Source organism: Oncorhynchus keta, unplaced genomic scaffold, assembly GCF_023373465.1.
Source record: "Oncorhynchus keta strain PuntledgeMale-10-30-2019 unplaced genomic scaffold, Oket_V2 Un_contig_1985_pilon_pilon, whole genome shotgun sequence".
Lineage (NCBI taxonomy): Eukaryota > Metazoa > Chordata > Actinopteri > Salmoniformes > Salmonidae > Oncorhynchus > Oncorhynchus keta.
The window spans coordinates 143,252-170,662 of NW_026281695.1; the positions used below are offsets into that span (position 1 = coordinate 143,252).

Consider the following 27,411-nt stretch of genomic DNA (forward strand, 5'->3'; position numbering starts at 1 on the left):
GTTTCTTTTAGTCCATTCAAGTAGAGAAAATCGTGGTGGTTACTTTGTTCTAACTAAATCATAGCTCAATGCGTTTTCCTCAGCGTTGGGTAGGACACTTTCTAAATGTAATCTGTTAGTTACTAGTTACCTGTCCAAAATTGTAATCCGTAACGTAACTTTTGGATCCCCCTTAAGAGGCATGAGAATGCATTTGGTGTCATCACAATAAAATAAATGTCGTTGAGAAAACAGAAAGGTGTCATTTCCCGCAAACATCCTTTCTGCATTTAAAAGTAATCCAAGAAGTAATTTAGTTTTTCAAAAGTATCTGTATTCTTATTACAATATTTTTGCTGGTGATGTAAGCGATTACAGTTTTTTTTGTTGTAATCATATTACATGTAACTGATTTACAGTTTTTAACCGATTACATGTAAGCAGTTACTACCCAACCCTGGTTTTCCTGTTCTAAACGATTCCATGCCCTGGTGCGGGTCATCTGCATTGCTAATACTTTCCATAAGATAACGGAACTGTCACGACTCTTCTCATCACATGTCATCACTGCATGGCTTGCAGAGCCATCAAGAGAGACATAGAAAAGTGTAATTAAGTCAGAGAATAGATTGTTTTGATGTGTGAAGCTTCGGGGAACACAACTCCATGTTCGCTCCACTGCTTAAGGATTTAGAAAATCAAATCAAACAAATCACATTTTATTTGCTCTGTGATGTGGTCTGTGATGTGCTCTGTGGTGTGTGTGCGTGTGTTTAGACTATGCTAGGCTATTTTCTTCTCGCTGAAGCTCTCCCATGGAGCTTGAGGGGTGTGATGGAGTGTCTATAATGTTGGCCCTGCATTACAATGGTGTCTCATAGCATCTCTCTGAGGCATAAAAAACTAAACCAATTTCTTAACAAATAACCAATCATTTGTCTCGTGAAACAAACGACCAACAACGACACACAGACTAATCTACTGACGAGACAACACAGAGAATGGGTCAATGTCTTTTTCTGTACTGGCTATCAGATGATTTGATTGCGTCTCCCAGAGTTGAGCTTTGAAAGCTCCGGGCAGTGTTCAATAGGCTGAAAACTGGAGAAAACATGTTGAAACGAATAGTCACTACCTGAACTCCAATCAGAATGCTCTTTTAGATTTATTTGTTTCATTATGTTTTTCCGTTTGGTGCCTAATGAACACTACCCAGGAGCTCTATTGTTTCACCAGCCCCCCTGTACTACTCTGCTCTTATGCTCTGCCTTTCCCCACAGGTCCCTAAGCCTTTAAAATCACCCACAAACAGCCTCTTATCTGCTGTCTAGTGACACAGGAACACTGCACACAGTTATATGACATCCATGTTTGAGTGATTGAACAGCTAGATCTTACATCTCATGCAGGGAGACTGAGGAAGGAACAGTGAATGAAATATCAAAGTATTGGGGGCTAAATTAACAACTGGAGTTTGTGTGTGGTGTGCGTACGTGCTTCTGTATTAGAGGTCGACCGATTATGATTTTTCAACGCGGATACCGAATATTGGAGGACCAAAAAAGCCGATACCGATTAATCGGCCAATTTTTGTTTTTTGATTTCTTTGTAATAATGACAATTACAATACTGAATGAACACTTATTTTAACTTAATATAATACATAAAATCAATTTAGCCTCAAGTAAATAATGAAACATGTTCAATTTGGTTTAAATAATGCAAAAACAAAGTGTTGGTGAAGAAAGTAAAAGTGCAATATGTGCTATGTAAGAAAGCTAACGTTTCAGTTCCTTGCTCAGAACAGGAGAACATATGAAAGCTGGTGGTTCCTTTTAACATGAGTCTTCAATATTCCCAGGTAAGAAGTTTTAGGTTGTAGTTATTATAGGAATTATAGGACTATTTCCCTCTATACCATTTGTATTTCATTAACCTTTGCCTATTGGATGTTCTTATAGGCACCTTAGTATTGCCAGTGTAACAGTATAGCTTCCGTCCCTCTCCTCGCTCCTCCCTGGGCTCGAACCAGCAACACAACGACAACAGCCACCATCGAAGCAGCGTTACCCATGCAGAGCAAGGGGAACAACTACTAGAAGGCTCAGAGCGAGTGACGTTTGAAACGCTATTAGCGCAGGCTAACTAGCTAGCCATTTCACTTCGGTTACACCAGCCTCATCTCGGGAGTTGATAGGCTTGAAGTCATAAACAGTGCAATGCTTAATATATGCCATTTAGCAGACGCTTTTATCCACAACAAAGACCTGCTGGCAAAACAAAGACCTGCTGGCAAAACAAAGACCTGCTGGCAAAATGCACGAAAGTGCTGTTTGAATGAATGTTTACGCGCCTGCTTCTGCCTACCACCGCTCAGTCAGATACTTAGATACTTGTATGATTGTATGCTCAGTCAGATTATATGCAACGCAGGACACGCTAGATAATATCTAGTAATATCATCAACCATGTGTAGTTAACTAGTGATTATGATTGATTGTTTTTTATAAGGTATGTTTCTTGCTAGCTAGCAACTTACCTTGGCTTACTGCATTTGCGTAACAGGCCGTCTCCGTGTGGAGTGCAACGAGAGGCAGGTGGTTATAGCGTTGGACTAGTTAACTGTAATGTTGCAAGTTTGGATTCCCGAGCTTACAAGGCGGAAAATCTGTCTTTCTGCCCCTGAACAAAGCAGTTAAACCACCGTTCCAAGGCCGTCATTGAAAATAAGAATGTGTTCTTAACTGACTTGTCTCGTTAAATAAAGGTATATAAAAAAAAAGATTAAAAAAATACAATCTGCAAATCGGCGTCCAAAAATACAGATTTCTGATTGTTATGAAAACTTGAAATCGGCCCTAATTAATCGCCCATTCCGATTAATCGGTCGACCTCTATGCTGTATGTGCATTCTCGCTCAAGTCAGTTGTCAGTTTGTTCATTTGGTAGTAGAGCTTTCTTCCCTCACTTTGAAGAGGCTACAGCTGTTCGGGGTGTTACCACTAACGACTCCCTGATGAGCATCGAGGAAATGTTTAGTATTCAGCTCGCGGGTCACCGACGTAATCATGTTCCGTAATCATGTTCTGGCATCACAGTGGGAACCAACCAACCCTCTGTCAGCACCACTAACATCACTGACATCCCTATTCTCTATTCACCCAGACAGGTAGGCTAGGTACACAGAAGAAATGACAGTCATCACAGGGGAGTTAGACTGTATAATCACTTTCAAGGTGATACAGTGATTTGATTTGGATCCCCATTAGAAGACGCCATGACAACAACAAGTCTTCCTGGGGTCAGACACGTCACAAAAAATACATTACAAACAAAAATACTTCAAAATGTACCTACTGTACATTGAAAAAACATTAACAAGTAGACATTACAGACATTTAAAATACCTGTAAGGTAACATTTAACAGTCAATACGTATATTCAGTAGTCAGTATCTGTCCATTGATATGGTCAGCCTTAGTAGATGTACTTTTAATGTTTTCTTCAATGTGAATCGATTTTTCGCTTGGGAAATATGTTAAGGTGATAACTTCAGAATAAATGACACTTATTTTGGGACTTATTCCAGACTCTGGGAGGTTACAGAACGTTCCTATAGAAATACATGGTGTGCACGAGACATGATTTGCTGATCCTGATTCAGCTATTCAAAGTTTTGGAGGATTAGTTGAGTAGTTAAACCAGGTGTTGTAGTTCTGGGCCGGGACAAAAGCCTGCTGGTGGCCAAACCCAGAAGGAAGAACACTACCGTAGCGCGTAGCAACAGACTGAACTGCAGGTAATAAAGAGAACACTCTTTCTCCTTTGAATTTAGGCAAATAGAATGTCATGGCAACAGCTCATTCAGTGGCTCTGAGGCTTGTGGCACATAACAGGCTAAGTGGTTCTGTAATCTCTATCTCATCTCTTTGTATCTCCAATCTCTCTCTGACGATGATGATGATTATTATTGACTGACAGCAACTTGTATTGTATTAATCTCACATTTCAGAATGAGAGAAACCCATCTTCAATCCTCTGAAATTGGTGTGTGTGTGTGTAAAACGCAGCATAAAACTACAGTATTCTTCATGGTGGCGGTGCTAATTGAAACTAACAGTCTCAGCCTTGCTCTCCAGTCCCCAAGGTAGAGGTTCTCTTCTCTGGCTACGAGGGGACCGTTCCCTTGCCTCTGTCTGGATCTCATCGTTCAGACTGGCCTGGCACAGAGAGACCAGACGGAAGGAGAGACACTCAGCTATCCCATCTGCTAGATGTCAGGGGGTGAGTGTAGTGTGATCTGCAGAACCCTCTCTGTTCCCTCACTGCGTCTCCTCCATGGCCTGGTGGCCAGTCTGTTTCTGCTCCACCATGCCAACTTGCCATTGTCTTGCCAATAATTGGCACCGATGCATTCCAGACTGTTTGGTAAAGCAATGATACAGTGTAGCATTGTTATAGGAACAGTGATGTGTGCTATAGAGGCTTGCATTTTCAGGCACTCCGTCAAGAATTTGTCCATAAAGGGAAGTGGTCATATTAACACATGATGTAGTTCCTACTAAAGGGTTTGCCTCGGTGCCTCTGTCCTCTCCAATGTATGGCAAGGGAGGGAAATGCCTGTAAACAAGGAGGACGTTGTGGTATGTAGCCTACATTGATTTTCATTACAGCACTTGGACTTCCAGTTTGTCTTAAAGTATTTCAACCTCAGTGCTCCTGGTTATTATGGTTCTCATCCAGTAAATTGGCAGTTTAGGATCCTGTTTGTCCTCTTCCTGAACGTAGAGATGAACTGTCCTCTCCTTGTGCTCGGGCCACAGTGTAATGAGGCCTGAAGAATGGAGGGAGCACATAGACAGAATAAAGCAATGAGAGTTGAGAGTCATTGTTGCTCTGGCAACCACTTTAGATTACAAAGTGTCTACTCTGCATATCCTTTCCAATAAAACTGGATCTGTGTGTGTGTGTGTGTGTGTGTGTGTGTGTGTGTGTGTGTGTGTGTGTGTGTGTGTGTGTGTGTGTGTGTGTGTGTGTGTGTGTGTGTGTGTGTGTGTGTGTGTGTGTGTGTGTGTGTGTGTGTGTGTGTGTGTGTGTGTGTGTGTGTGCGCACGAGCATGTGTCCATTGAGCTCTCTGGAGCTCTCAGTGCCAGCCAGCATTGTGACTGCAGTACTTTTAATCATGCTGTTGTCCTGGACTGTACTTGCTCTAAAGACACCTTGGAGAGGAAATCTCTCTGAATGAAGTGTGTGTGTCATAGAAATACTCCAGAGTGTGTTTGTGTGTGTTGTAGAAAGACTCCAGAGTGTGTTTGTGTGTGTGTTGTAGAAAGACTCCAGACTGTGTGTGTATGTGTTGTAGAAATACTCCAGAGTGTGTTTGTGTGTGTGTTGTAGAAAGACTCCAGAGTGTGTTTGTGTGTGTTGTAGAAAGACTCAGAGTGTGTTTGTGTGTGTGTTGTAGAAAGACTCCAGAGTGTGTTTGTGTGTGTTGTAGAAAGACTCCAGAGTGTGTTTGTGTGTGTTGTAGAAAGACTCCAGAGTGTGTGTTTGTGTGTCATAGAAAGACTCCAGTGTGTTTGTGTGTGTTGTAGAAAGACTCCAGAGTGTGTGTGTTGTAGAAAGACTCCAGAGTGTGTGTGTGTGTGTGTGTTGTAGAAATACGCCAGAGTGTGTTTGTGTGTGTGTTGTAGAAAGACTCCAGTGTGTTTGTGTGTGTCGTAGAAAGACTCCAGAGTGTATTTGTGTTTGTTGTAGAAAGACTCCAGAGTGTGTGTGTGTGTGTTGTAGAAAGACTCCAGAGTGTGTGTGTGTGTTGTAGAAAGACTCCAGAGTGTGTGTGTTGTAGAAAGACTGTGTGTGTGTGTGTGTTGTAGAAATACGCCAGAGTGTGTTTGTGTGTGTTGTACAAAGACTCCAGAGTGTGTGTGTGTGTGTGTGTGTGTGTGTGTGTGTGTGTGTGTGTGTGTGTGTGTGTGTGTGTGTGTGTGTGTGTGTGTGTGTGTGTGTGTGTGTGTGTGTGTGTGTGTGTGGACTGACTCAACAATGCATCACTTACACATGCTGTTTTTAGCTACAAATGTCAGTCACCAGATGAGCCCATGTCTCCATTAACTTCCACTTCATCACAGCAGGATCACTACAACACTATTCATTCTCAGTGTGACACTCATGGCTATGTTCTGATATGAACTGAAATCAAAGCATGACTGTTTCACTAACAAATGGACTTTTAGCAGAGCAGTGTGTCTTTCTCTTTCACTATCCTCTATAGAACACCTGACAACACTTCAGTAGCCATCCCTTAAAAATCCTCTACAGCAAGGCACATGTCCAATTATACTCCTGTATTACCCTGTAATTCATCCAAACCATATCTCAGATAAAGGTAGCCTTGATATGGCTGTAGTAGCATCCAGTATTATGGAACATGGAGTGTAAATAATGGAGGCTATATCAGGGCTAGTGAAGCAGCAGGAGAACACTAACCTAACGTAGCAGGAGTAGAAAGACATCTGGGCTGAGTGCCAACTTCTCTTTTTCAGGGGAAACGGAAGTTAGGTTGAAAATACTGTATCCCTGAAAACCGAAAACATCCGCTTTCTGTCAATGCCACTGTGGGTGGGAGGACACTGATGTACTCTCTCACTCTACCTCCCAGCCAATCAGTTGTCAGTGTTACGGTTTAATTATGTCACTGTGTTACTCTGTCTGGAGGACACGGCCCATTAGCTATTACTGTGATGGAGTCTCTCTACCACACACACTTTGGAGTCAGGCAGACTCCCCAGGCAGACTACATTAGAGAATGGCTGCGTCCCAAACGACACCCTGTTCCCTATCAAGTGCACTACTTTTGACCAGGGCCCATATTAATGCACTATGTAGGGAATAGGGTGCAATTTGAGAGTCATTCTATGATTTAGCCCAGTTGGGGCTGAAAGAGCCCACTAAGCTTGGCCCACACTGGGTAGTACTGTTTATTCATTTAGAGACGGGCTGTTGATAATGGACAGACTGGGGGTGGAGGGAGACGTCTGTGGTCAATTATGCTGAGTAATACAGTACCAGTCAAAGGTTTGGACACACATACGACCATGAAGGCCTGATTCACACTGTCTCCTCTGAACAGTTGATGTTGAGATGTGTCTCGTACTTGAACTCTGTGAAGCATTTATTTGGGCTGCAATCTGAGGATGGTAATTCTAATGAACATATCCTCTGCAGCAAAAGTAACTCTGGGTCTTCCTTTCCTGTGGGGGTCCTCATGAGAGCCAGTTTCATCATAGCGCTTGATGGTTTTTGCGACTCCACTTGAAGAAACTGCTCTTTATTGACTGACCTTCATGTATTAAAGTAATGATGGACTGTCGTTCTCATGTGCACCAATATGAAGTTTATAGGAGCATATTATGAATTTATTAAGTGATTTAAAACGTGTAATTCTGTTACCAAACTGGTAACGGAATTACAAAAAAATCTGTATGAAATTACTATACTTTTTACTCCTTTTTCTCCATTCAATTGGTAGTTAGTCTTGTTCCATCGCTGCGACTCCTGTACCGACTCGAGAGGCAAAGGTCGAGAGCCATGCATCCTCCAAAACCCGACCCTGCCAAGCCGCACTGCTTCTTGACACACTGCTCGCTTAACCTGGAAGCCAGCCGCACCAATGTACGCGACTGAAGTCAGCGTGTATGCATATGGCCCACCACTAGGAGTCGCTTGAGCGCAATAGGACAAGGACATCCCGGCCGGCCAAACCCTCCCCTAACCCGGACGACGCTGGGTCTGCGACACAGTCTGGGATCAAACCCGGGTCTGTAGTGATGCCTCTAGCACTGCGATGCAGTGCCTTAGACCGCTGTGCCACTCGGGAGGCCCTGGCCTTGATGTCAACATCCTCAGATGGACTGGACTGAACCAGATCTGAACCTATCATATATGTATATTTAGACTCTACTGATCTATGCTGTGCTGTATTGTTCTGCACTGTACTCTACTGATCTCTGATGTATTGTTCTGCACTGTACTCTACTGATCTCAGATGTATTATTCTGCACTGTACTCTACTGATCTCTGATGTATTGTTCTGCACTGTACTCTACTGATCTCTGCTGTATTGTTCTGCACTATACTCTACTGATCTCTGATGTATTGTTCTGCACTGTACTCTACTGATCTCTGATGTATTATTCTGCACTGTACTCTACTGATCTCTGATGTATTGTTCTGCACTGTACTCTACTGATCTCTGATGTATTGTTCTGCACTGTACTCTACTGACTGATCTCTGATGTACTCTACTGATTCTGCTGTATTGTTCACTATACTCTACTGATCTCTGTTCTGCACTGTATTGTTCTGCTGTATTGTTCTATACTCTACTGATCTCTGATGTATTGTTCTGCACTATACTCTACTGATCTCTGATGTATTGTTCTGCACTGTACTCTACTGATCTCTGATGTATTGTTCTGCACTGTACTACTGATCTCTGATGTATTGTTCTGATCTACTGATCTCTGTATTGTTCTGCACTATACTCTACTGATCTCTGATGTATTGTTCTGCACTATACTCTACTGATCTCTGATGTATTGTTCTGCACTATACTCTACTGATCTCTGCTGTATTGTTCTGCACTGTACTCTACTGATCTCTGCTGTATTGTTCTGCACTATACTCTACTGATCTCTGCTGTATTGTTCTGCACTATACTCTACTGATCTCTGCTGTATTGTTCTGCACTGTACTCTACTGATCTCTGATGTATTGTTCTGCACTGTACTCTACTGATCTCTGATGTATTGTTCTGCACTATACTCTACTGATCTCTGATGTATTGTTCTGCACTGTACTCTACTGATCTCTGATGTATTGTTCTGCACTATACTCTACTGATCTCTGCTGTATTGTTCTGCACTGTACTCTACTGATCTCTGATGTATTGTTCTGCACTGTACTCTACTGATCTCTGCTGTATTGTTCTGCACTATACTCTACTGATCTCTGATGTATTGTTCTGCACTATACTCTACTGATCTCTGATGTATTGTTCTGCACTTCTACTGATCTCTGATGTATTGTTCTGCACTACTCTACTGATCTCTGATGTGTTCTGTTCTACTGATCTCTGATGTATTGTTCTGCACTACTCTACTGATCTCTGATGTATTGTTCTGCACTATACTCTACTGATCTCTGCTGTATTGTTCTGCACTATACTACTGATCTCTGCTGTATTGTTCTGCACTATACTCTACTGATCTCTGATGATGTATTGTTCTGCACTGTACTCTACTGATCTCTGATGTATTGTTCTGCACTGTACTCTACTGATCTCTGCTGTATTGTTCTGCACTGTACTCTACTGATCTCTGATGTATTGTTCTGCACTGTACTCTACTGATCTCTGATGTATTGTTCTGCACTGTACTCTACTGATCTCTGATGTATTCTCTGCTGTACTATACTCTACTGATCTCTACTGATCTCTGCTGTATTGTTCTGCACTATACTCTACTGATCTCTGCTGTATTGTTCTGCACTGTACTCTACTGATCTCTGATGTATTGTTCTGCACTATACTCTACTGATCTCTGATGTATTGTTCTGCACTATACTCTACTGATCTCTGCTGTATTGTTCTGCACTGTACTCTACTGATCTCTGATGTATTGTTCTGCACTGTACTCTACTGATCTCTGCTGTATTGTTCTGCACTATACTCTACTGATCTCTGCTGTATTGTTCTGCACTATACTCTACTGATCTCTGCTGTATTGTTCTGCACTATACTCTACTGATCTCTGATGTATTGTTCTGCACTATACTCTACTGATCTCTGATGTATTGTTCTGCACTGTACTCTACTGATCTCTGATGTATTGTTCTGCACTATACTCTACTGATCTCTGATGTATTGTTCTGCACTGTACTCTACTGATCTCTGATGTATTGTTCTGCACTATACTCTACTGATCTCTGATGTATTGTTCTGCACTATACTCTACTGATCTCTGCTGTATTGTTCTGCACTATACTCTACTGATCTCTGATGTATTGTTCTGCACTATACTCTACTGATCTCTGATGTATTGTTCTGCACTGTACTCTACTGATCTCTGATGTATTGTTCTGCACTGTACTCTACTGATCTCTGATGTATTGTTCTGCACTGTACTCTACTGATCTCTGATGTATTGTTCTGCACTATACTCTACTGATCTCTGATGTATTGTTCTGACTCTCTGATCTCTGATGTATTGATGTATTGTTCTGCACTATACTCTACTGATCTCTGCTGTATTGTTCTGCACTATACTCTACTGATCTCTGATGTATTGTTCTGCACTATACTCTACTGATCTCTGATGTATTGTTCTGCACTGTACTCTACTGATCTCTGATGTATTGTTCTGCACTGTACTCTACTGATCTCTGATGTATTGTTCTGCACTGTACTCTACTGATCTCTGCTGTATTATTCTGCACTGTACTCTACTGATCTCTGCTGTATTATTCTGCACTGTACTCTACTGATCTCTGATGTATTGTTCTGCACTGTACTCTACTGATCTCTGATGTATTGTTCTGCACTGTACTCTACTGATCTCTGCTGTGCTTGTATTGTTCTGCACTGTACTCTACTGATCTCAGCTGTATTGTTCTGCACTGTACTCTACTGATCTCAGCCGTATTGTTCTGCACTGTACTCTACTGATCTCAGCTGTATTGTTCTGCACTGTACTCTACTGATCTCTGCTGTGCTGTATTGTTCTGCACTATACTCTACTGATCTCAGCTGTATTGTTCTGCACTGTACTCTACTGATCTCAGCCGTATTGTTCTGCACTGTACTCTACTGATCTCTGCTGTGCTGTATTGTTCTGCACTATACTCTACTGATCTCAGCTGTATTGTTCTGCACTGTACTCTACTGATCTCAGCCGTATTGTTCTGCACTGTACTCTACTGATCTCAGCTGTATTGTTCTGCACTGTACTCTACTGATCTCACTGATCTCTGCTGTATTGTTCTGCACTGTACTCTACTGATCTCTGCTGTATTGTTCTGCACTGTACTCTACTGATCTCTGCTGTATTGTTCTGCTGTATTGTTCTGCACTGTACTCTACTGATCTCAGCTCTGCTGATTGTTCTGCACTGTACTCTACTGATCTCTGCTGTGCTGTATTGTTCTGCACTGTACTCTACTGATCTCTGCTGTATTGTTCTGCTGTACTCTACTGATCTCACTCTACTGATCTCTGTGCTGTATTGTTCTGCACTGTACTCTACTGATCTCAGCTGTATTGTTCTGCACTGTACTCTACTGATCTCTGCTGTATTATTCTGCACTGTACTCTACTGATCTCTGCTGTGCTGTATTGTTCTGCACTATACTCTACTGATCTCAGCTGTATTGTTCTGCACTGTACTCTACTGATCTCTGCTGTGCTGTATTATTCTGCACTGTACTCTACTGATCTCTGCTGTATTGTTCTGCAAGGTACTCTACTGATCTCTGCTGTGCTGTATTGTTCTGCACTGTACTCTACTGATCTCTGCTGTATTATTCTGCACTGTACTCTACTGATCTCTGCTGTATTGTTCTGCACTGTACTCTACTGATCTATGCTGTGCTGTATTATTCTGCACTGTACTCTACTGATCTCTGCTGTTCTGCACCGTAATCTACTGATCTCTGCTGTATTGTTCTGCACTGTAATCTACTGATCTCTGCTGTATTGTTCTGCACTGTACTCTACTGATCTCAGCTGTATTGTTCTGTACTGTACTCTACTGATCTGTGCTGTATTGTTCTGCACTATACTCTACTGATCTCAGCTGTATTATTCTGCACTGTACTCTACTGATCTCTGCTGTTCTGCACTATACTCTACTGATCTCTGCTGTATTATTCTGCACTGTAATCTACTGATCTCTGCTGTATTGTTCTGCACTGTAATCTACTGATCTCTGCTGTATTGTTCTGCACTGTACTCTACTGATCTCTGCTGTATTGTTCTGCACTGTACTCTACTGATCTCTGCTCTGCTGTATTGTTCTGCACTGTACTCTACTGATCTCTGCTGTATTGTTCTGCACTGTACTCTACTGATCTCTGCTGTGCTGTATTGTTCTGCACTGTACTCTACTGATCTCTGCTGTATTGTTCTGCACTGTACTCTACTGATCTCTGCTGTATTATTCTGCACTGTACTCTACTGATCTCTGCTGTATTATTCTGCACTGTACTCTACTGATCTCTGCTGTATTATTCTGCACTGTACTCTACTGATCTCTGCTGTATTATTCTGCACTGTACTCTACTGATCTCTGCTGTATTATTCTGCACTGTACTCTATTGATCTCTGCTGTGCTGTATTGTTCTGCACTGTACTCTACTGATCTCTGCTGTATTATTCTGCACTGTACTCTATTGATCTCTGCTGTATTATTCTGCACTGTACTCTACTGATCTCTGCTGTATTATTCTGCACTGTACTCTATTGATCTCTGCTGTGCTGTATTGTTCTGCACTGTACTCTACTGATCTCTGCTGTATTATTCTGCACTGTACTCTATTGATCTCTGCTGTGCTGGGCTGTGATGTCCAAACTTGTGAAACATGAGTAGAATGGCATTCATATTCATAATTCTGCATTTATTTGTGGTACAGATCAGGGACCCATGATGTAATTCCGTTACCCAGTGTAAATCCACTTCACTTACTGCAATTCAACAACCCAAATAACCCAAACTCAAGGTGACACCCCATTCTTTCTACAGAAATCTTTGATTCTTTATTGGGAGCAGATATTCACGAGTTTTTGGAAGATGTGTTCACATTCAAATCTGAGGGAGATTTTATCTGCACAGATCTTCCTCTAAATTAGTTTTTGTAAAATGTTCCGTGTAAATTGTTGAAGTAGTCCTTGTACATAGAGTTGTATGGTTTGTTAAAATTTGAAATAATTTATTTTGTTTGGCCTAGATTTTAAAGAGAAATTCCGTTACTGTGGAATTGCCCTTAAAGGTGCTGCATGGTCAGTCCAACGTCTGCATTGGCTGTGCAGCATTTTCAGTGATACGGCATCAGGATGTTCATCAGGACGTTCATACTTCTTACCCTTCACTGTGCAGTGCAGAGCTGTTGTGAAGGAAGTTGTCAAGGAAATGAGTTTGTGTTTATACAGGACCTCCCGATCCAAAATATTGTCAACCAGTCATGTCAATGCGGAGCTATACGGAGCCCTTCGCATTGTTACAACATTTGAGAGTCGCACGGCGATGCGGTACGGAGCTCAATTTGGCCTCTGCGTGCCTCCGGAGGCTCCACTATTGCATCACACCACGTTTTAGGATCAACATAAATTGGGACTTAGGTTATAAAGTATAATGTATCTTTCTTCCAGGGACCTAATGTTAACACATATTCACTGGCCTATATTCTACACCATTACCAACCACAGCTATTATGTAACAGCTGTATATATCAACAGCTGTTGTGAACTGGGCTTTTCTATATCAGTGTTTCAGTGTAGTTTTTCTTTGCCCTGTGTATTCACATGAAGTATTTGGCCTAGATGTCTTTGTGAGCTGCTATCTCTGGCTGTGCACTGTGTCCAGAACAGCTCCAGTCTCTCCTCTTCTCTCATATCCTCTCCTCTCCTCCTCTCCACTCCTCTCATATCCTCTCCTCTCTACTCCACTCCTCTCCCCTCATATCCTCTCCCCTCATATCCTTTCCTCTCCTACTCCTCTCCTTTCTACTCCTCTCATATTCTTTCCTATCTACTCCTCTCCTATCCTCTCCACTCCTTTCATATCCCCTCCTCCTCTCCTCCACTCCTCTCCTCTCCTCTCCTCCAACTGTGTAAGTTTTCCACTCTGAAAAATAAAGATCCTGAGGTCTCATCTCACACACAGTCATCTGTTCTACCATCTGGCGTGAAAAAACACTACTCAGGACTTGTGAGCTTATCTAAGCACAGATGAAAGAGTAGACTCACAACAAAGTAGTGTAATGTACAGTCAGCAAGCTCTGTTTGTTATGTAAGGTCTAATCCAGGCTAAAAACACGTCTAGGCTTTCATCTACAGTGTAGAGGCTGCTATATGGAGTTGTGTTACTGTAGGGGGGTTGATATGGTCATGCAAATCCTACTAGGATGGGAACATGCTCTCTGTGTGTGTGGTACAGTCTAAGCATCCTTAGATAGATGGAGGTTCTTATTGGCCTATAATTACATGGGGTTCTTACATGATTGCTTGGTTGATAATGAGCTATCTCTGTTTAGCTAAACAGAGCAGCAAATCTTCTATCACCTTTCTCCCTCCCTCTCACCCCTCCTCTCCCCTTCCTCCTGTCTCACTTCTCCTATCTCTCACCCCTTCCTCCTGTCTCACTTCTCCTATCTCTCACCCCTCACCCCTTTCACCTGTCTCACTTCTCCTATCTCTCACCCCTTCCTCCTGTCTCACTTCCCCTATCTCTCACCCCTTTCACCTGTCTCACTTCCCCTATCTCTCACCCCTCCTCACCCCTTTAACCTGTCTCACTTCTCCTATCTCTCATCCCTTTCACCTGTCTCACTTCCCCTCTCTCATCCCTTTCACCTGTCTCACTTCCCCTATCGCTCACCCCTTTCACCTGTCTCACTTCCCCTATCTCTCACCCCTCCTCACCCCTTTCACCTGTCTCACTTCTCCTATCTCTCACCCCTTTCACCTGTCTCACTTCCCCTCTCTCACCCCTCCCTCCTGTCTCACTTCTCCTATCTCTCACCCCTCCTCACCCCTTTAACCTGTCTCACTTCTCCTATCTCTCACCCCTTTCACCTGTCTCACTTCCCCTCTCTCACCCCTTCCTCCTGTCTCACTTCTCCTATCTCTCACCCCTTCTCACCCCTTTAACCTGTCTCACTTCTCCTATCTCTCACCCCTCACCCCTTTCACCTGTCTCACTTCTCCTATCTCTCACCCCTTCCTCCTGTCTCACTTCCCCTATCTCTCACCCCTTTCACCTGTCTCACTTCCCCTATCTCTCACCCCTTTCACCTGTCTCACTTCTCCTATCTCTCACCCCTCCTCACCCCTTTCACCTGTCTCACTTCTCATATCTCTCACCCCTCCTCAACCCTTTCACCTGTCTCACTTCTCCTATCTCTCACCCCTCCTCACCCCTTTAACCTGTCTCACTTCCCCTCTCTCACCCCTCCTCACCCCTTTAACCTGTCTCACTTCCCCTATCTCTCACCCCTCCTCACCCCTTTCACCTGTCTCACTTCCCCTATCTCTCACCCCTTTCACCTGTCTCACTTCTCCTATCTCTCACCCCTCCTCACCCCTTTCACCTGTCTCACTTCCCCTATCTCTCACCCCTTTCACCTGTCTCACTTCCCCTATCTCTCACCCCTCCTCACCCCTTTCACCTGTCGCACTTCCCCTATCTCTCACCCCTCCTCACCCCTTTCACCTGTCTCACTTCCCCTATCTCTCACCCCAAACCTAGTTTACTGTGGACATCCTGTCTCCTGAGGAACAAACGATGGCTACTTTAAATAGAACAGGACTAACACATTTGTGTCTGTGTTTAGGGCCACATCTATCACAGCCAGATGAACAGGAGAGAGAGACAGGCTGCAACTGAAGGCACCATACTACTGGGTGTGATGTGGTAGAGTGTAAGGGTCTGTAATACTGGGTGTGATGTAGTAGAGTGTAAGGGTCTGTAATACTGGGTGTGATGTAGTAGAGTGTAAGGGTCTGTAATACTGGGTGTGATGTGGTAGAGTGTCAGGGTCTGTAATACTGGGTGTGATGTAGTAGAGTGTAAGGGTCTGTAATACTGGGTGTGATGTAGTAGAGTGTAAGGGTCTGTAATACTGGGTGTGATGTGGTAGAGTGTAGAGGGTCTGTAAGGGTCTGTAATACTGGGTGTGATGTAGAGTGTAGTAATAGTGTAATACTGGGTGTGATGTGGTAGAGTGTAAGGGTCTGTAATACTGGGTGTGATGTGGTAGAGTGTCAGGGTCTGTAATACTGGGTGTGATGTAGTAGAGTGTAAGGGTCTGTAATACTGGGTGTGATGTGGTAGAGTGTAAGGGTCTGTAATACTGGGTGTGATGTGGTAGAGTGTAAGGGTCTGTAATACTGGGTGTGATGTAGTAGAGTGTAAGGGTCTGTAATACTGGGTGTGATGTAGTAGAGTGTAAGGGTCTGTAATACTGGGTGTGATGTGGTAGAGTGTAAGGGTCTGTAATACTGGGTGTGATGGTGTGATGTCTGTAATACTGGGTGTGATAGTAGAGGTCTGTAATACTGGGTGTGATGTAGTAGAGTGTAAGGGTCTGTAATACTGGGTGTGATGTAGTAGAGTGTAAGGGTCTGTAATACTGGGTGTGATGTGGTAGAGGGTCTGTACTGGGGTGATGTAATACTGTAAGGGTCTGTGATGTGAGTAGAGTGTAAGGGTCTGTAATACTGGGTGTGATGTAGTAGAGTGTAAGGGTCTGTAATACTGGGTGTGATGTGGTAGAGTGTAAGGGTCTGTAATACTGGGTGTGATGTAGTAGTAATAGTGTAGAGGGTCTGTAATACTGGGTGTGATGTGGTAGAGTGTAAGGGTCTGTAATACTGTGGTGTGATGTAGGGTCTGTAGAGTGTAGAAGGGTCTGTAATACTGGGTGTGATGTGGTAGAGTGTAAGGGTCTGTAATACTGGGTGTGATGTGGTAGAGTGTAAGGGTCTGTAATACTGGGTGTGATGTGGTAGAGTGTAAGGGTCTGTAATACTGGGTGTGGTGTGATGTAATACTGGGGTACTGGGTGTGAGTGTAAGGGTCTGTAATACTGGGTGTGATGTGGTAGAGTGTAAGGGTCTGTAATACTGGGTGTGATGTGGTAGAGTGTAAGGGTCTGTAATACTGGGTGTGATGTAGTAGAGTGTTAGGGTCTGTAATACTGGGTGTGATGTGGTAGAGTGTAAGGGTCTGTAATACTGGGTGTGATGTGGTAGAGTGTAAGGGTCTGTAATACTGGGTGTGATGTGGTAGAGTGTCAGGGTCTGTAATACTGGGTGTGATGTAGTAGAGTGTAAGGGTCTGTAATACTGGGTGTGATGTAGTAGAGTGTAAGGGTCTGTAATACTGGGTGTGATGTAGTAGAGGGTCTGTAATACTGGGTGTGATGTAGTAGAGTGTAAGGGTCTGTAATACTGGGTGTGATGTGTGATGTAGTAGAGTGTAAGGGTCTGTAATACTGGGTGTGATGTAGTAGAGTGTAAGGGTCTGTAATACTGGGTGTGATGTAGTAGAGTGTAAGGGTCTGTAATACTGGGTGTGATGTAGTAGAGTGTAAGGGTCTGTAATACTGGGTGTGATGTAGTAGAGTGTAAGGGTCTGTAATACTGGGTGTGATGTGGTAGAGTGTAAGGGTCTGTAATACTGGGTGTGATGTGGTAGAGTGTAAGGGTCTGTAATACTGGGTGTGATGTGGTAGAGTGTTAGGGTCTGTAATACTGGGTGTGATGTGGTAGAGTGTAAGGGTCTGTAATACTGGGTGTGATGTGGTAGAGTGTTAGGGTCTGTAATACTGGGTGTGATGTGGTAGAGTGTTAGGGTCTGTAATACTGGGTGTGATGTGGTAGAGTGTAAGGGTCTGTAATACTGGGTGTGATGTGGTAGAGTGTAAGGGTCTGTAATACTGGGTGTGATGTAGTAGAGTGTAAGGGTCTGTAATACTGGGTGTGATGTAGTAGAGTGTAAGGGTCTGTAATACTGGGGTGTGAGAGGGTCTGTAATACTGGGTGTGATGTAGTAGAGTGGGTCTGTAATACTGGGTGTGATGTGGTAGAGTGTAAGGGTCTGTAATACTGGGTGTGATGTGGTGAGAGTGTAAGGGTCTGTAATACTGGGTGTGATGTAAGGGGTAGAGTGTGGTAGAGTGGGTCTGTAATACTGGTGATGTGAGTGTAGGGTCTGTACTGGGTGTGATGTGGTAGAGTGTAAGGGTCTGTAATACTGGGTGTGATGTGGTAGAGTGTTAGGGTCTGTAATACTGGGTGTGATGTGGTAGAGTGTAAGGGTCTGTAATACTGGGTGTGATGTGGTAGAGTGTAAGGGTCTGTAGGGTCTGTAAACTACTGGGTGTGATGTAGTAGAGTGTAAGGGTCTGTAATACTGGGTGTGATGAGTAGAGTGTAAGGGTCTGTAATACTGGGTGTGATGTAGTAGAGTGTAAGGGTCTGTAATACTGGGTGTGATGTAGTAGAGTGTAAGGGTCTGTAATACTGGGTGTGATGTAGTAGAGGGTGTAATACTGGGGGTCTGTAATACTGGGTGTGATGTGTGATGTAAGGGTCTGTAATACTGGGTGTGAGTAGAGTGTAAGGGTCTGTAATACTGGGTGTGATGTGGTAGAGTGTAAGGGTCTGTAATACTGGGTGTGATGTAGTAGAGTGTAAGGGGTCTGTAATACTGGGTGTGATGTGGTAGAGTGTAAGGGTCTGTAATACTGGGTGTGATGTAGTAGAGTGTCTGTAATAGTGGTCTGTAATACTGGTGATGTGATGTAGTAGAGTGTTAGGGTCTGTAATGTGTGATGTAGGGTCTAGGGTAATACTGGGTGTGATGTAGTAGAGTGTAAGGGTCTGTAATACTGGGTGTGATGTGGTAGTAAGGGTCTGTACTGGGTGGGTCTGTAATACTGGTGATGTGATGTAGTAGAGTGTAAGGGTCTGTAATACTGGGTGTGATGTAGTAGAGTGTAGGGTCTGTAATACTGGGTGTGATGTAGTAGAGTGTAAGGGTCTGTAATACTGGGTGTGATGTGGTAGAGTGTAAGGGTCTGTAATACTGGGTGTGATGTAGTAGAGTGTTAGGGTCTGTAATACTGGGTGTGATGTAGTAGAGTGTAAGGGTCTGTAATACTGGGTGTGATGTAGTAGAGTGTAAGGGTCTGTAATACTGGGTGTGATGTAGTAGAGTGTAAGGGTCTGTAATACTGGGTGTGATGTAGTAGAGTGTTAGGGTCTGTAATACTGGGTGTGATGTGGTAGAGTGTAAGGGTCTGTAATACTGGGTGTGATGTGGTAGAGTGTAAGGGTCTGTAATACTGGGTGATGATGTAGGGTCTGTAATACTGGGTGTAGTAGAGTGTAAGGGTCTGTAATACTGGGTGTGATGTAGTAGAGTGTTAGGGTCTGTAATACTGGGTGTGATGTAGTAGAGTGTAAGGGTCTGTAATCTGGGTGTGATGTAGTAGAGTGTAATAGGGTCTGTAATGTAATACTGGGTGTGATGTGGTAGAGTGTAAGGGTCTGTAATACTGGGTGTGATGTGTAGAGAGTGTAATACTGGGGTCTGTAGGGTCTGTAATACTGGGTGTGATGTGGTAGAGTGTAAGGGTCTGTAATACTGGGTGTGATGTAGTAGAGTGTAAGGGTCTGTAATACTGGGTGTGATGTGGTAGAGTGTAAGGGTCTGTAATACTGGGTGTGATGTGGTAGAGTGTAAGGGTCTGTAATACTGGGTGTGATGTAGTAGAGTGTAAGGGTCTGTAATACTGGGTGTGATGTGGTAGAGTGTAAGGGTCTGTAATACTGGGTGTGATGTGGTAGAGTGTAAGGGTCTGTAATACTGGGTGTGATGTGGTAGAGTGTAAGGGTCTGTAATACTGGGTGTGATGTGGTAGAGTGTTAGGGTCTGTAATACTGGGTGTGATGTGGTAGAGTGTAAGGGTCTGTAATACTGGGTGTGATGTGGTAGAGTGTTAGGGTCTGTAATACTGGGTGTGATGTGGTAGAGTGTAAGGGTCTGTAATACTGGGTGTGATGTGGTAGAGTGTAAGGGTCTGTAATACTGGGTGTGATGTAGTAGAGTGTAAGGGTCTGTAATACTGGGTGTGATGTGGTAGAGTGTAAGGGTCTGTAATACTGGGTGTGATGTAGTAGAGTGTTAGGGTCTGTAATTGGGCTAAATTTATTTTATTGATGTATTATATTAAGTTAAAATAAATGTTCATTCAGTATGGTTGTAATTGTCATTATTACAAATAAATAAAAATAAAAATGGCCGATTAATCGGTATCTGCTTTTTTGGTCCTCCAATAATCGGTATCGTTAAAAAATCATAATCGGTCGACCTCTAGTTTGAACCCTGTGAACTGAGCCCCCACTTCACCATCAGTGAGCCAATGAACCTTGCCACATCACCTCTGTGAACCGTCAGTCTAATTATAGATCCAGTCTACACAGAGTCTGAAGGCCAACCATAGAGAATCATAGAGATGTTTCTCCGCATACATTAAAATGAGCTGAGATTTCAGTCTGTCTGCACGCATAGTGCATACTCTGCCTCCGGCCAGAGGTAGGCTAGGGGTTAATGTAGGCTGTAGCATTGGGCGAGAGATAGCGATATCGTAGACAAGTAGAGAAAAACATATTCACACATGCAGGGAAAACAACTGAGAATTGACCCGAGCACAGAGGCGAGTGAGTATCCCCGGTTGCCATGGGAACATGTGCAGCGACACTGCTGATTAGTCGTCTCTTTGAAGATGAAGTGATGTGTGTATATTCTCCTAGGACCACTTGAGTCTAGCTGACCCATGGCCTCTATCCATTCAGTAGCAGTCATTAAAGTATGTTTACTCACCCCCTCCCACACACACACACACACACACACACACACACACACAGAAACACAGATGTAGCCTTTAACACACAGTACCATATTTCAAAGAAAGGGTGTGAAATGGTTTACTCAAGATGAACTTGTAACCTAAAGTTCAGTGTTTGATGGTATAACGGTATCATCATTTTAAAGGTCTCCCTGACTGGATCATAACAGACAACACCACTCCACACAGAGACATCAATCCTGCTCCCTGCAAAACACCCTCTGTCTGCATCCCAAATGGCACCCTCTTCATCATAGGGCTCTGGTCAAAGGTAGTGCACTATATTGCTAACACTGCCTCTGTACAGACCTATTTATATCTTGAGAGGAGACATGGAATACAATGGCATTGAGTTTGGGTAGTCGTGACTGGGAGAGTGTCAATGGCTGCTCCTCATACTAGTGTCTCTCTCTCTCTCTCTCTGGACTGGTCTCTCAAGGAAATATCCCCCTGCTGCCCTCCCCTTTCTCTCCTCCGTACCCCTCCATCTCTGTACCGCCGTCTCTGTCTCTTCCCCACCTCTCCTCTCAGTGAGGGATTGATAGGCATGTTGCTTCGCTGATTGGTTGATTTACTTAATGGGACATGCCGGACAGAGAAAGAGTGTGAGGGAGTGAAATCCCAGTGAGCAGAGCTGGACAGGCACCTTCCCTCTCTGCTCTGCTGTGTAGAGAATGGTTGTCTCCCAAATGGCACCCTATTTCGTATTTAGTGAACTACTTTTGACCAGGAACTATAGGGCTCTGGTCAGAAGTAGTGCACTATTCTATAAATAGTGTCATGACGTTGGCCTCTGAGTATAGCAACCCCATCCCCCGCTCCCTGCCTCCCCTTTTCCTCCTTCAACTAGGCTGCTGTGGTCAGAGGTCGTAAATTCATCAGAAGACCCTGCCTCATGGCCACACAGTATTAGAGACGTACGTTAGAGGTACGTTTTTCATGGAGACAAAGGAAATCCTTCCACCTCACACAACTTGAGGTACGAACAAATTTCATGTTCCGGAGAAAGTATTAAAGATCGGTGAAGAATCCAGCTACGAACTGGTCCGTTTGTCACAACTTGGGAAGCTCAAGAGAGACGGTGTGGCCACATTACCATAACGCTGTTTATATAATAGCCTCAGATATGAGGTTTACATCTAATTGTTGTATAAGATGAATGAGTGAGTATGATACTGTTTGTATAAGTGTGTAATATGATTGTGGACTGTTTAATGAAGAAAAATACAATAAATAAAATCATTAATCAGGAGACTTTTGATCAGATATGAAAATATCTGAAAGGTTATATTGGTAAATTATAACTTTGTAATCTGAATACTTTCCTTGGTGCCCCAACTTCCGAGTTAATTACAGTTACATGATTATTCAGTTTAATCGAGTAACTAATTACAGAGAATCTTTGACAAAACAAAGTCTTCAGTTTAATGATGGTAAAGACACGACAACAGTATGGGCTCTGAGTCACACCAAATGACTGACATACAGGCATCCAGGGCTGGCATGCAGCCTGCTCAGCCCTCACATGAACTATATGGTTTTTATAGGCTGCCAGCAAAGCCTAATACTATACAACTAGGATCCACACTGCTTCTGAAATAGTTTGACCCCTAGCCACGGCTGCTGCTGGTCTGAATACATCCTGGAGTGCCAACGCAACGCAAGCCAGGCGATGACAATGTGTGTGTGTCAGTGTTTGTGACTGGTGTGTGTGTGTGTGAACATCTACATAGAGGTGTGTGTGTGTGTGCGTGTGTATGTACATTTCAATGCATAATAAAACCTTGGCACACTCCACAGAGGACAGGGTCAGGTTAGCCTTGACCAGATCTGTTTGTTGGGTCTGCTGAGACAGACAGACAAAAGCAACAGATGTCAGAGGGAGGGGGACCCAGCTCCATGCAGGCAGCACCAGCTGTGCCCCATCCTGACTGGCAGTGAGCGGAGAGGTCTTGCAATAGCACGCTGAGCAGATGAGGTGGCCAGAAACAACAACAAGACACAAACACACACACACTCAAACACACTAGCACACGCACTCTAAACACACACACACTAGCACACGCACTCTAAACACACACACACACACTCACACACACTAGCACACGCACTCTACACGCACACACTAGCACACGCACTCTACACACACACACACACTCACACACACTAGCACACGCACTCTACACACACACACTAGCACACGCACTCTACACACACACACTCACACACACTAGCACACGCACTCTACACATACACACACATACACACTCACACTACACTTCTCTACACACACACACAGGTCTAGCACCCGTACACACACACACTAGCACTTACACACACACACTAGCACCTGCCAGCACCCGTCTGCACACGCACTCTACACACACACACACACTCACACACACTAGCACACGCACTCTAAACACACACACACTCACACACACTAGCACACACACTCTAAACACACACACACAGGACAGACACACACACACTAGCACAGCACTCTCACACACTCACACACACTAGCAGGTCACACTCACACACGCTCTACACACACACTCTACACACACACACTAGCACCCGCACTCTACAAACACACACACACTCTACACACACACACTCACACACTAGCACACACACTCACACACTAGCACAGGTCTAGCACACGCACTCTACACACACACTCAGTTTACACGCACTGTCAGAACTGTCATCTGGTCTACAGTATAGCCTCCGTTAGGTCTGCAGTATAGCCTCCATCAGGTCTGCAGTATCGTTTCTCCATCAGGTCTGCAGTACAGCCTCCATCATCGTTAGAACTCTCCGTCAGGAACTCTCCGCAGTCTATAGAACTTTCAGGTCCGCACAGGTCAGAATAGCCTCCGTCAGGTCTGCAGTATTGCCTCTAGTTTCTGTCAGGTCTGCAGTATAGCCTTTCTGTCAGGTCTGCAGTATAGCCTCCGTCAGGTCTGCAGTATAGTTTCAGTATAGCCTCCGTCAGGTCAGGCCTCTGCAGTATAGCCTCCGTCAGGTCTGCAGGTCACAGTTTCTCAGGTCAGCAGGTCTGCAGTAGCAGTTTCTGTATATCCTCAGGTCTGCAGTATATCCTCCGTCAGGTCTGCAGTATATTCCGTCAGGTCTGCAGTATATCCTCCGTCAGGTCTGCAGTATATCCTCCGTCAGGTCTGCAGTATATCCTCCGTCAGGTCAGCAGTATATCCTCCGTCAGGTCTGCAGTATATCCTCCGTCAGGTCAGCAGTATATCCTCCGTCAGGTCTGCAGTATAGCTTCCGTCAGGTCTGCAGTATATCCTCCGTCAGGTCTGCAGTATATTTTCTGTCAGTATATCTGCAGGTATGCAGTATTCTCCGTCAGGTCAGCAGGTCTGCAGTATAGTTTCTATACACTCCGTCAGGTCTGCAGTATAGTTTCTGTCAGGTCTGCAGTATAGCCTCCGTCAGGTCTGCAGTATAGCCTCCGTCAGGTCTGCAGTATAGTTTCTGTCAGGTCTGCAGTATAGTTTCTGCCAGGTCTGCAGTATAGTTTCTGCCAGGTCTGCAGTATAGCCTCCGTCAGGTCTGCAGTATAGCCTCTGTCAGGTCTGCAGTATAGTTTCTGTCAGGTCTGCAGTATAGTTTCTGTCAGGTCTGCAGTATAGCCTCCGTCAGGTCTGCAGTATAGTTTCTGTCAGGTCTGCAGTATCGTTTCTGCCAGGTCTGCAGTATAGTTTCTGTCAGGTCTGCAGTATAGCCTCCGTCAGGTCTGCAGTATAGCCTCCGTCAGGTCTGCAGTATAGCCTCCGTCAGGTCTGCAGTATAGCCTCCGTCAGGTCTGCAGTGTAGTTTCTGTCGGGTCTGCAGTATAGTTTCTGTCAGGTCTGCAGTATAGCCTCCGTCAGGTCTGCAGTATAGCCTCCGTCAGGTCTGCAGTATAGCCTCCGTCAGGTCTGCAGTATAGCCTCCGTCAGGTCTGCAGTATAGTTTCTGTCAGGTCTGCAGTATAGTTTCTGTCAGGTCTGCAGTATAGTTTCTGTCAGGTCTGCAGTATAGTTTCTGTCAGGTCTGCAGTATAGCCTCCGTCAGGTCTGCAGTATAGCCTCCGTCAGGTCTGCAGTATAGCCTCCGTCAGGTCTGCAGTATAGCCTCCGTCAGGTCTGCAGTATAGCCTCCGTCAGGTCTGCAGTATAGCCTCCGTCAGGTCTGCAGTATAGCCTCCGTCAGGTCTGCAGTATAGTTTCTGTCAGGTCTGCAGTATAGTTTCTGTCAGGTCTGCAGTATAGTTTCTGTCAGGTCTGCAGTATAGTTTCTGTCAGGTCTGCAGTATAGTTTCTGTCAGGTCTGCAGTATAGTTTCTGTCAGGTCTGCAGTATAGTTTCTGTCAGGTCTGCAGTATAGTTTCTGTCAGGTCTGCAGTATAGTTTCTGTCAGGTCTGCAGTATAGTTTCTGTCAGGTCTGCAGTATAGTTTCTGTCAGGTCTGCAGTATAGCCTCCGTCAGGTCTGCAGTATAGTTTCTGTCAGGTCTGCAGTATAGTTTCTGTCAGGTCTGCAGTATAGTCTGCAGTATAGTTTCTGTCAGGTCTGCAGTATAGTTTCTGTCAGGTCTGCAGTATAGCCTCCGTCAGGTCTGCAGTATAGCCTCCGTCATGTCTGCAGTATAGCCTCCGTCATGTCTGCAGTATAGCCTCCGTCAGGTCTGCAGTATAGCCTCCGTCAGGTCTGCAGTATAGTTTCTGTCAGGTCTGCAGTATAGTTTCTGTCAGGTCTGCAGTATAGTTTCTGTCAGGTCTGCAGTATAGTTTCTGTCAGGTCTGCAGTATAGTTTCTGTCAGGTCTGCAGTATAGTTTCTGTCAGGTCTGCAGTATAGTTTCTGTCAGGTCTGCAGTATAGTTTCTGTCAGGTCTGCAGTATAGCCTCCGTCAGGTCTGCAGTATAGTTTCTGTCAGGTCTGCAGTATAGTTTCTGTCAGGTCTGCAGTATAGTTTCTGTCAGGTCTGCAGTATAGTTTCTGTCAGGTCTGCAGTATAGTTTCTCAGGTCTCAGTATAGTCTGTCAGTATAGCCTCCGTCAGGTCTGCAGTATAGTTTCCGTCAGGTCTGCAGTCAGGTCTGCAGTATAGCCTCCGTCAGGTCTGCAGTATAGTTTCTGTCAGGTCTGCAGTATAGCCTCTGCAGTATAGGTCTGCAGTATAGTTTCTGTCAGTAGGTCTGCAGTATAGCCTCCGTCAGGTCTGCAGTATAGTTTCTGTCAGGTCTGCAGTATAGTTTCTGTCAGGTCTGCAGTATAGTTTCTGTCAGGTCTGCAGTATAGTTTCTGTCAGGTCTGCAGTATAGTTTCTGTCAGGTCTGCAGTATAGTTTCCGTCAGTAGTTAATGTGTTGCGTGTGTCTGTGCTCGGAGCATCTCTACGTCAGTAGTTAATGTGTTGCATGTGTCTGTGCTCAGAGCATCTCTAGGTCAGTAGTTAATGTGTTGCATGTGTCTGTGCTCAGCGTATCTGTAGGTCAGTAGTTAATGTGTTGCATGTGTCTGTGCTCAGCGTATCTGTAGGTCAGTAGTTAATGTGTTGCATGTGTCTGTGCTCAGCGTATCTGTAGGTCAGTAGTTAATGTGTTGCATGTGTCTGTGCTCAGCGTATCTGTAGGTCAGTAGTTAATGTGTTGCATGTGTCTGTGCTCAGCGTATCTGTAGGTCAGTAGTTAATGTGTTGCATGTGTCTGTGCTGATCTATTATCTGCTGGTCTGAATGCGCTTCTGTTCTGTAAGGACACTCTGTATGATGGAGCTGTGTGAAGAACAGCCCCATGCTGCCAGGGACCCACGCAGTGTGTGTGTCTGTGTGTGTGTGTGCGTGCGTATGTGTGCTGATTCCCACTCCTATCCTGCATGTTCACACCTTGTCTGCCAGCTCAGTGGGCGAGTGGAGAGCAGTGGGATACCTCATCTTCTCCTGCAGGGCCGTGACTAACTGGACCTTATTCCACTCTGACCCTCTGGTAGCGCACGGACCGACCCGCACACCGACACACACACGCGTGCATACACCCCCCGACATGCACACACACACACGCGTGCATACACCCCCCGACATGCACACACACACGCGTGCATACACGCACCGACACGCACACACACACGCGTCCATACATGCACCGACACGCACACACACACGCGTGCATACATGCACCGACACGCACACACACACGCGTGCATACATGCACCGACACGCACACACACACACGCGCATACACGCACACACACGCGTGCATACACGCACCGACAAGCACACACTCACACGCGTGCATACACGCACCGACACGCACACACACACACACGCGTGCATACACGCACGCACACACACACGCGTGCATACACGCACCGACACGCACACACACGCACCGACACGCACACACAGACGTGAATACACGCACACACACACACACACGCGTGCATACACGCACCGACACGCTCACACACACGCGTGCATACACGCACACACACACGCGTGCATACACGCACCGACACGCACCGACACGCACACACACTGTTGAATCCTATCAACCTTAGTGATGATTCACAGTTCACATGAACTATACAGCTCCAAGTTTCAACTCTTGCCATGTTGTTCCAGTTTGTTTAACTCTGTTACCATCCAGCCCTCAATAAAACGTCCAAACAGTATAACTTCTATCAGAATACTTCATATCATTAGAGAGTTGTTTCTTAAACTGTCTCAGAAGTCGT

The 27,411-nt window shown here is 44.6% G+C and overlaps 1 protein-coding gene across 3 annotated transcripts in view; it reads left to right on the forward strand.

The window, feature by feature from the left end:
• Window positions 1–27,411, forward strand: part of LOC118377901 (cytoplasmic phosphatidylinositol transfer protein 1-like) — a 113,621-nt gene that overhangs the window by 16,933 nt on the left and 69,277 nt on the right. Inside the window, exon 2 of one of the 3 annotated variants that reach the window (XM_052504586.1) lies at window positions 4,119–4,263. The exons of 1 other annotated variant lie outside the window; for it this stretch is intronic. Coding sequence is in view for 1 of the 2 variants with exons in the window: in XM_052504585.1 (XP_052360545.1) it covers window positions 4,596–4,622 (27 nt within the window). In the remaining variant the exon portion in view is untranslated. Of the gene's footprint in view, window positions 1–4,118; window positions 4,264–4,554; window positions 4,623–27,411 lie in introns of those variants that run through there. One more of the 3 variants, XM_052504585.1, reaches the window with a different exon arrangement.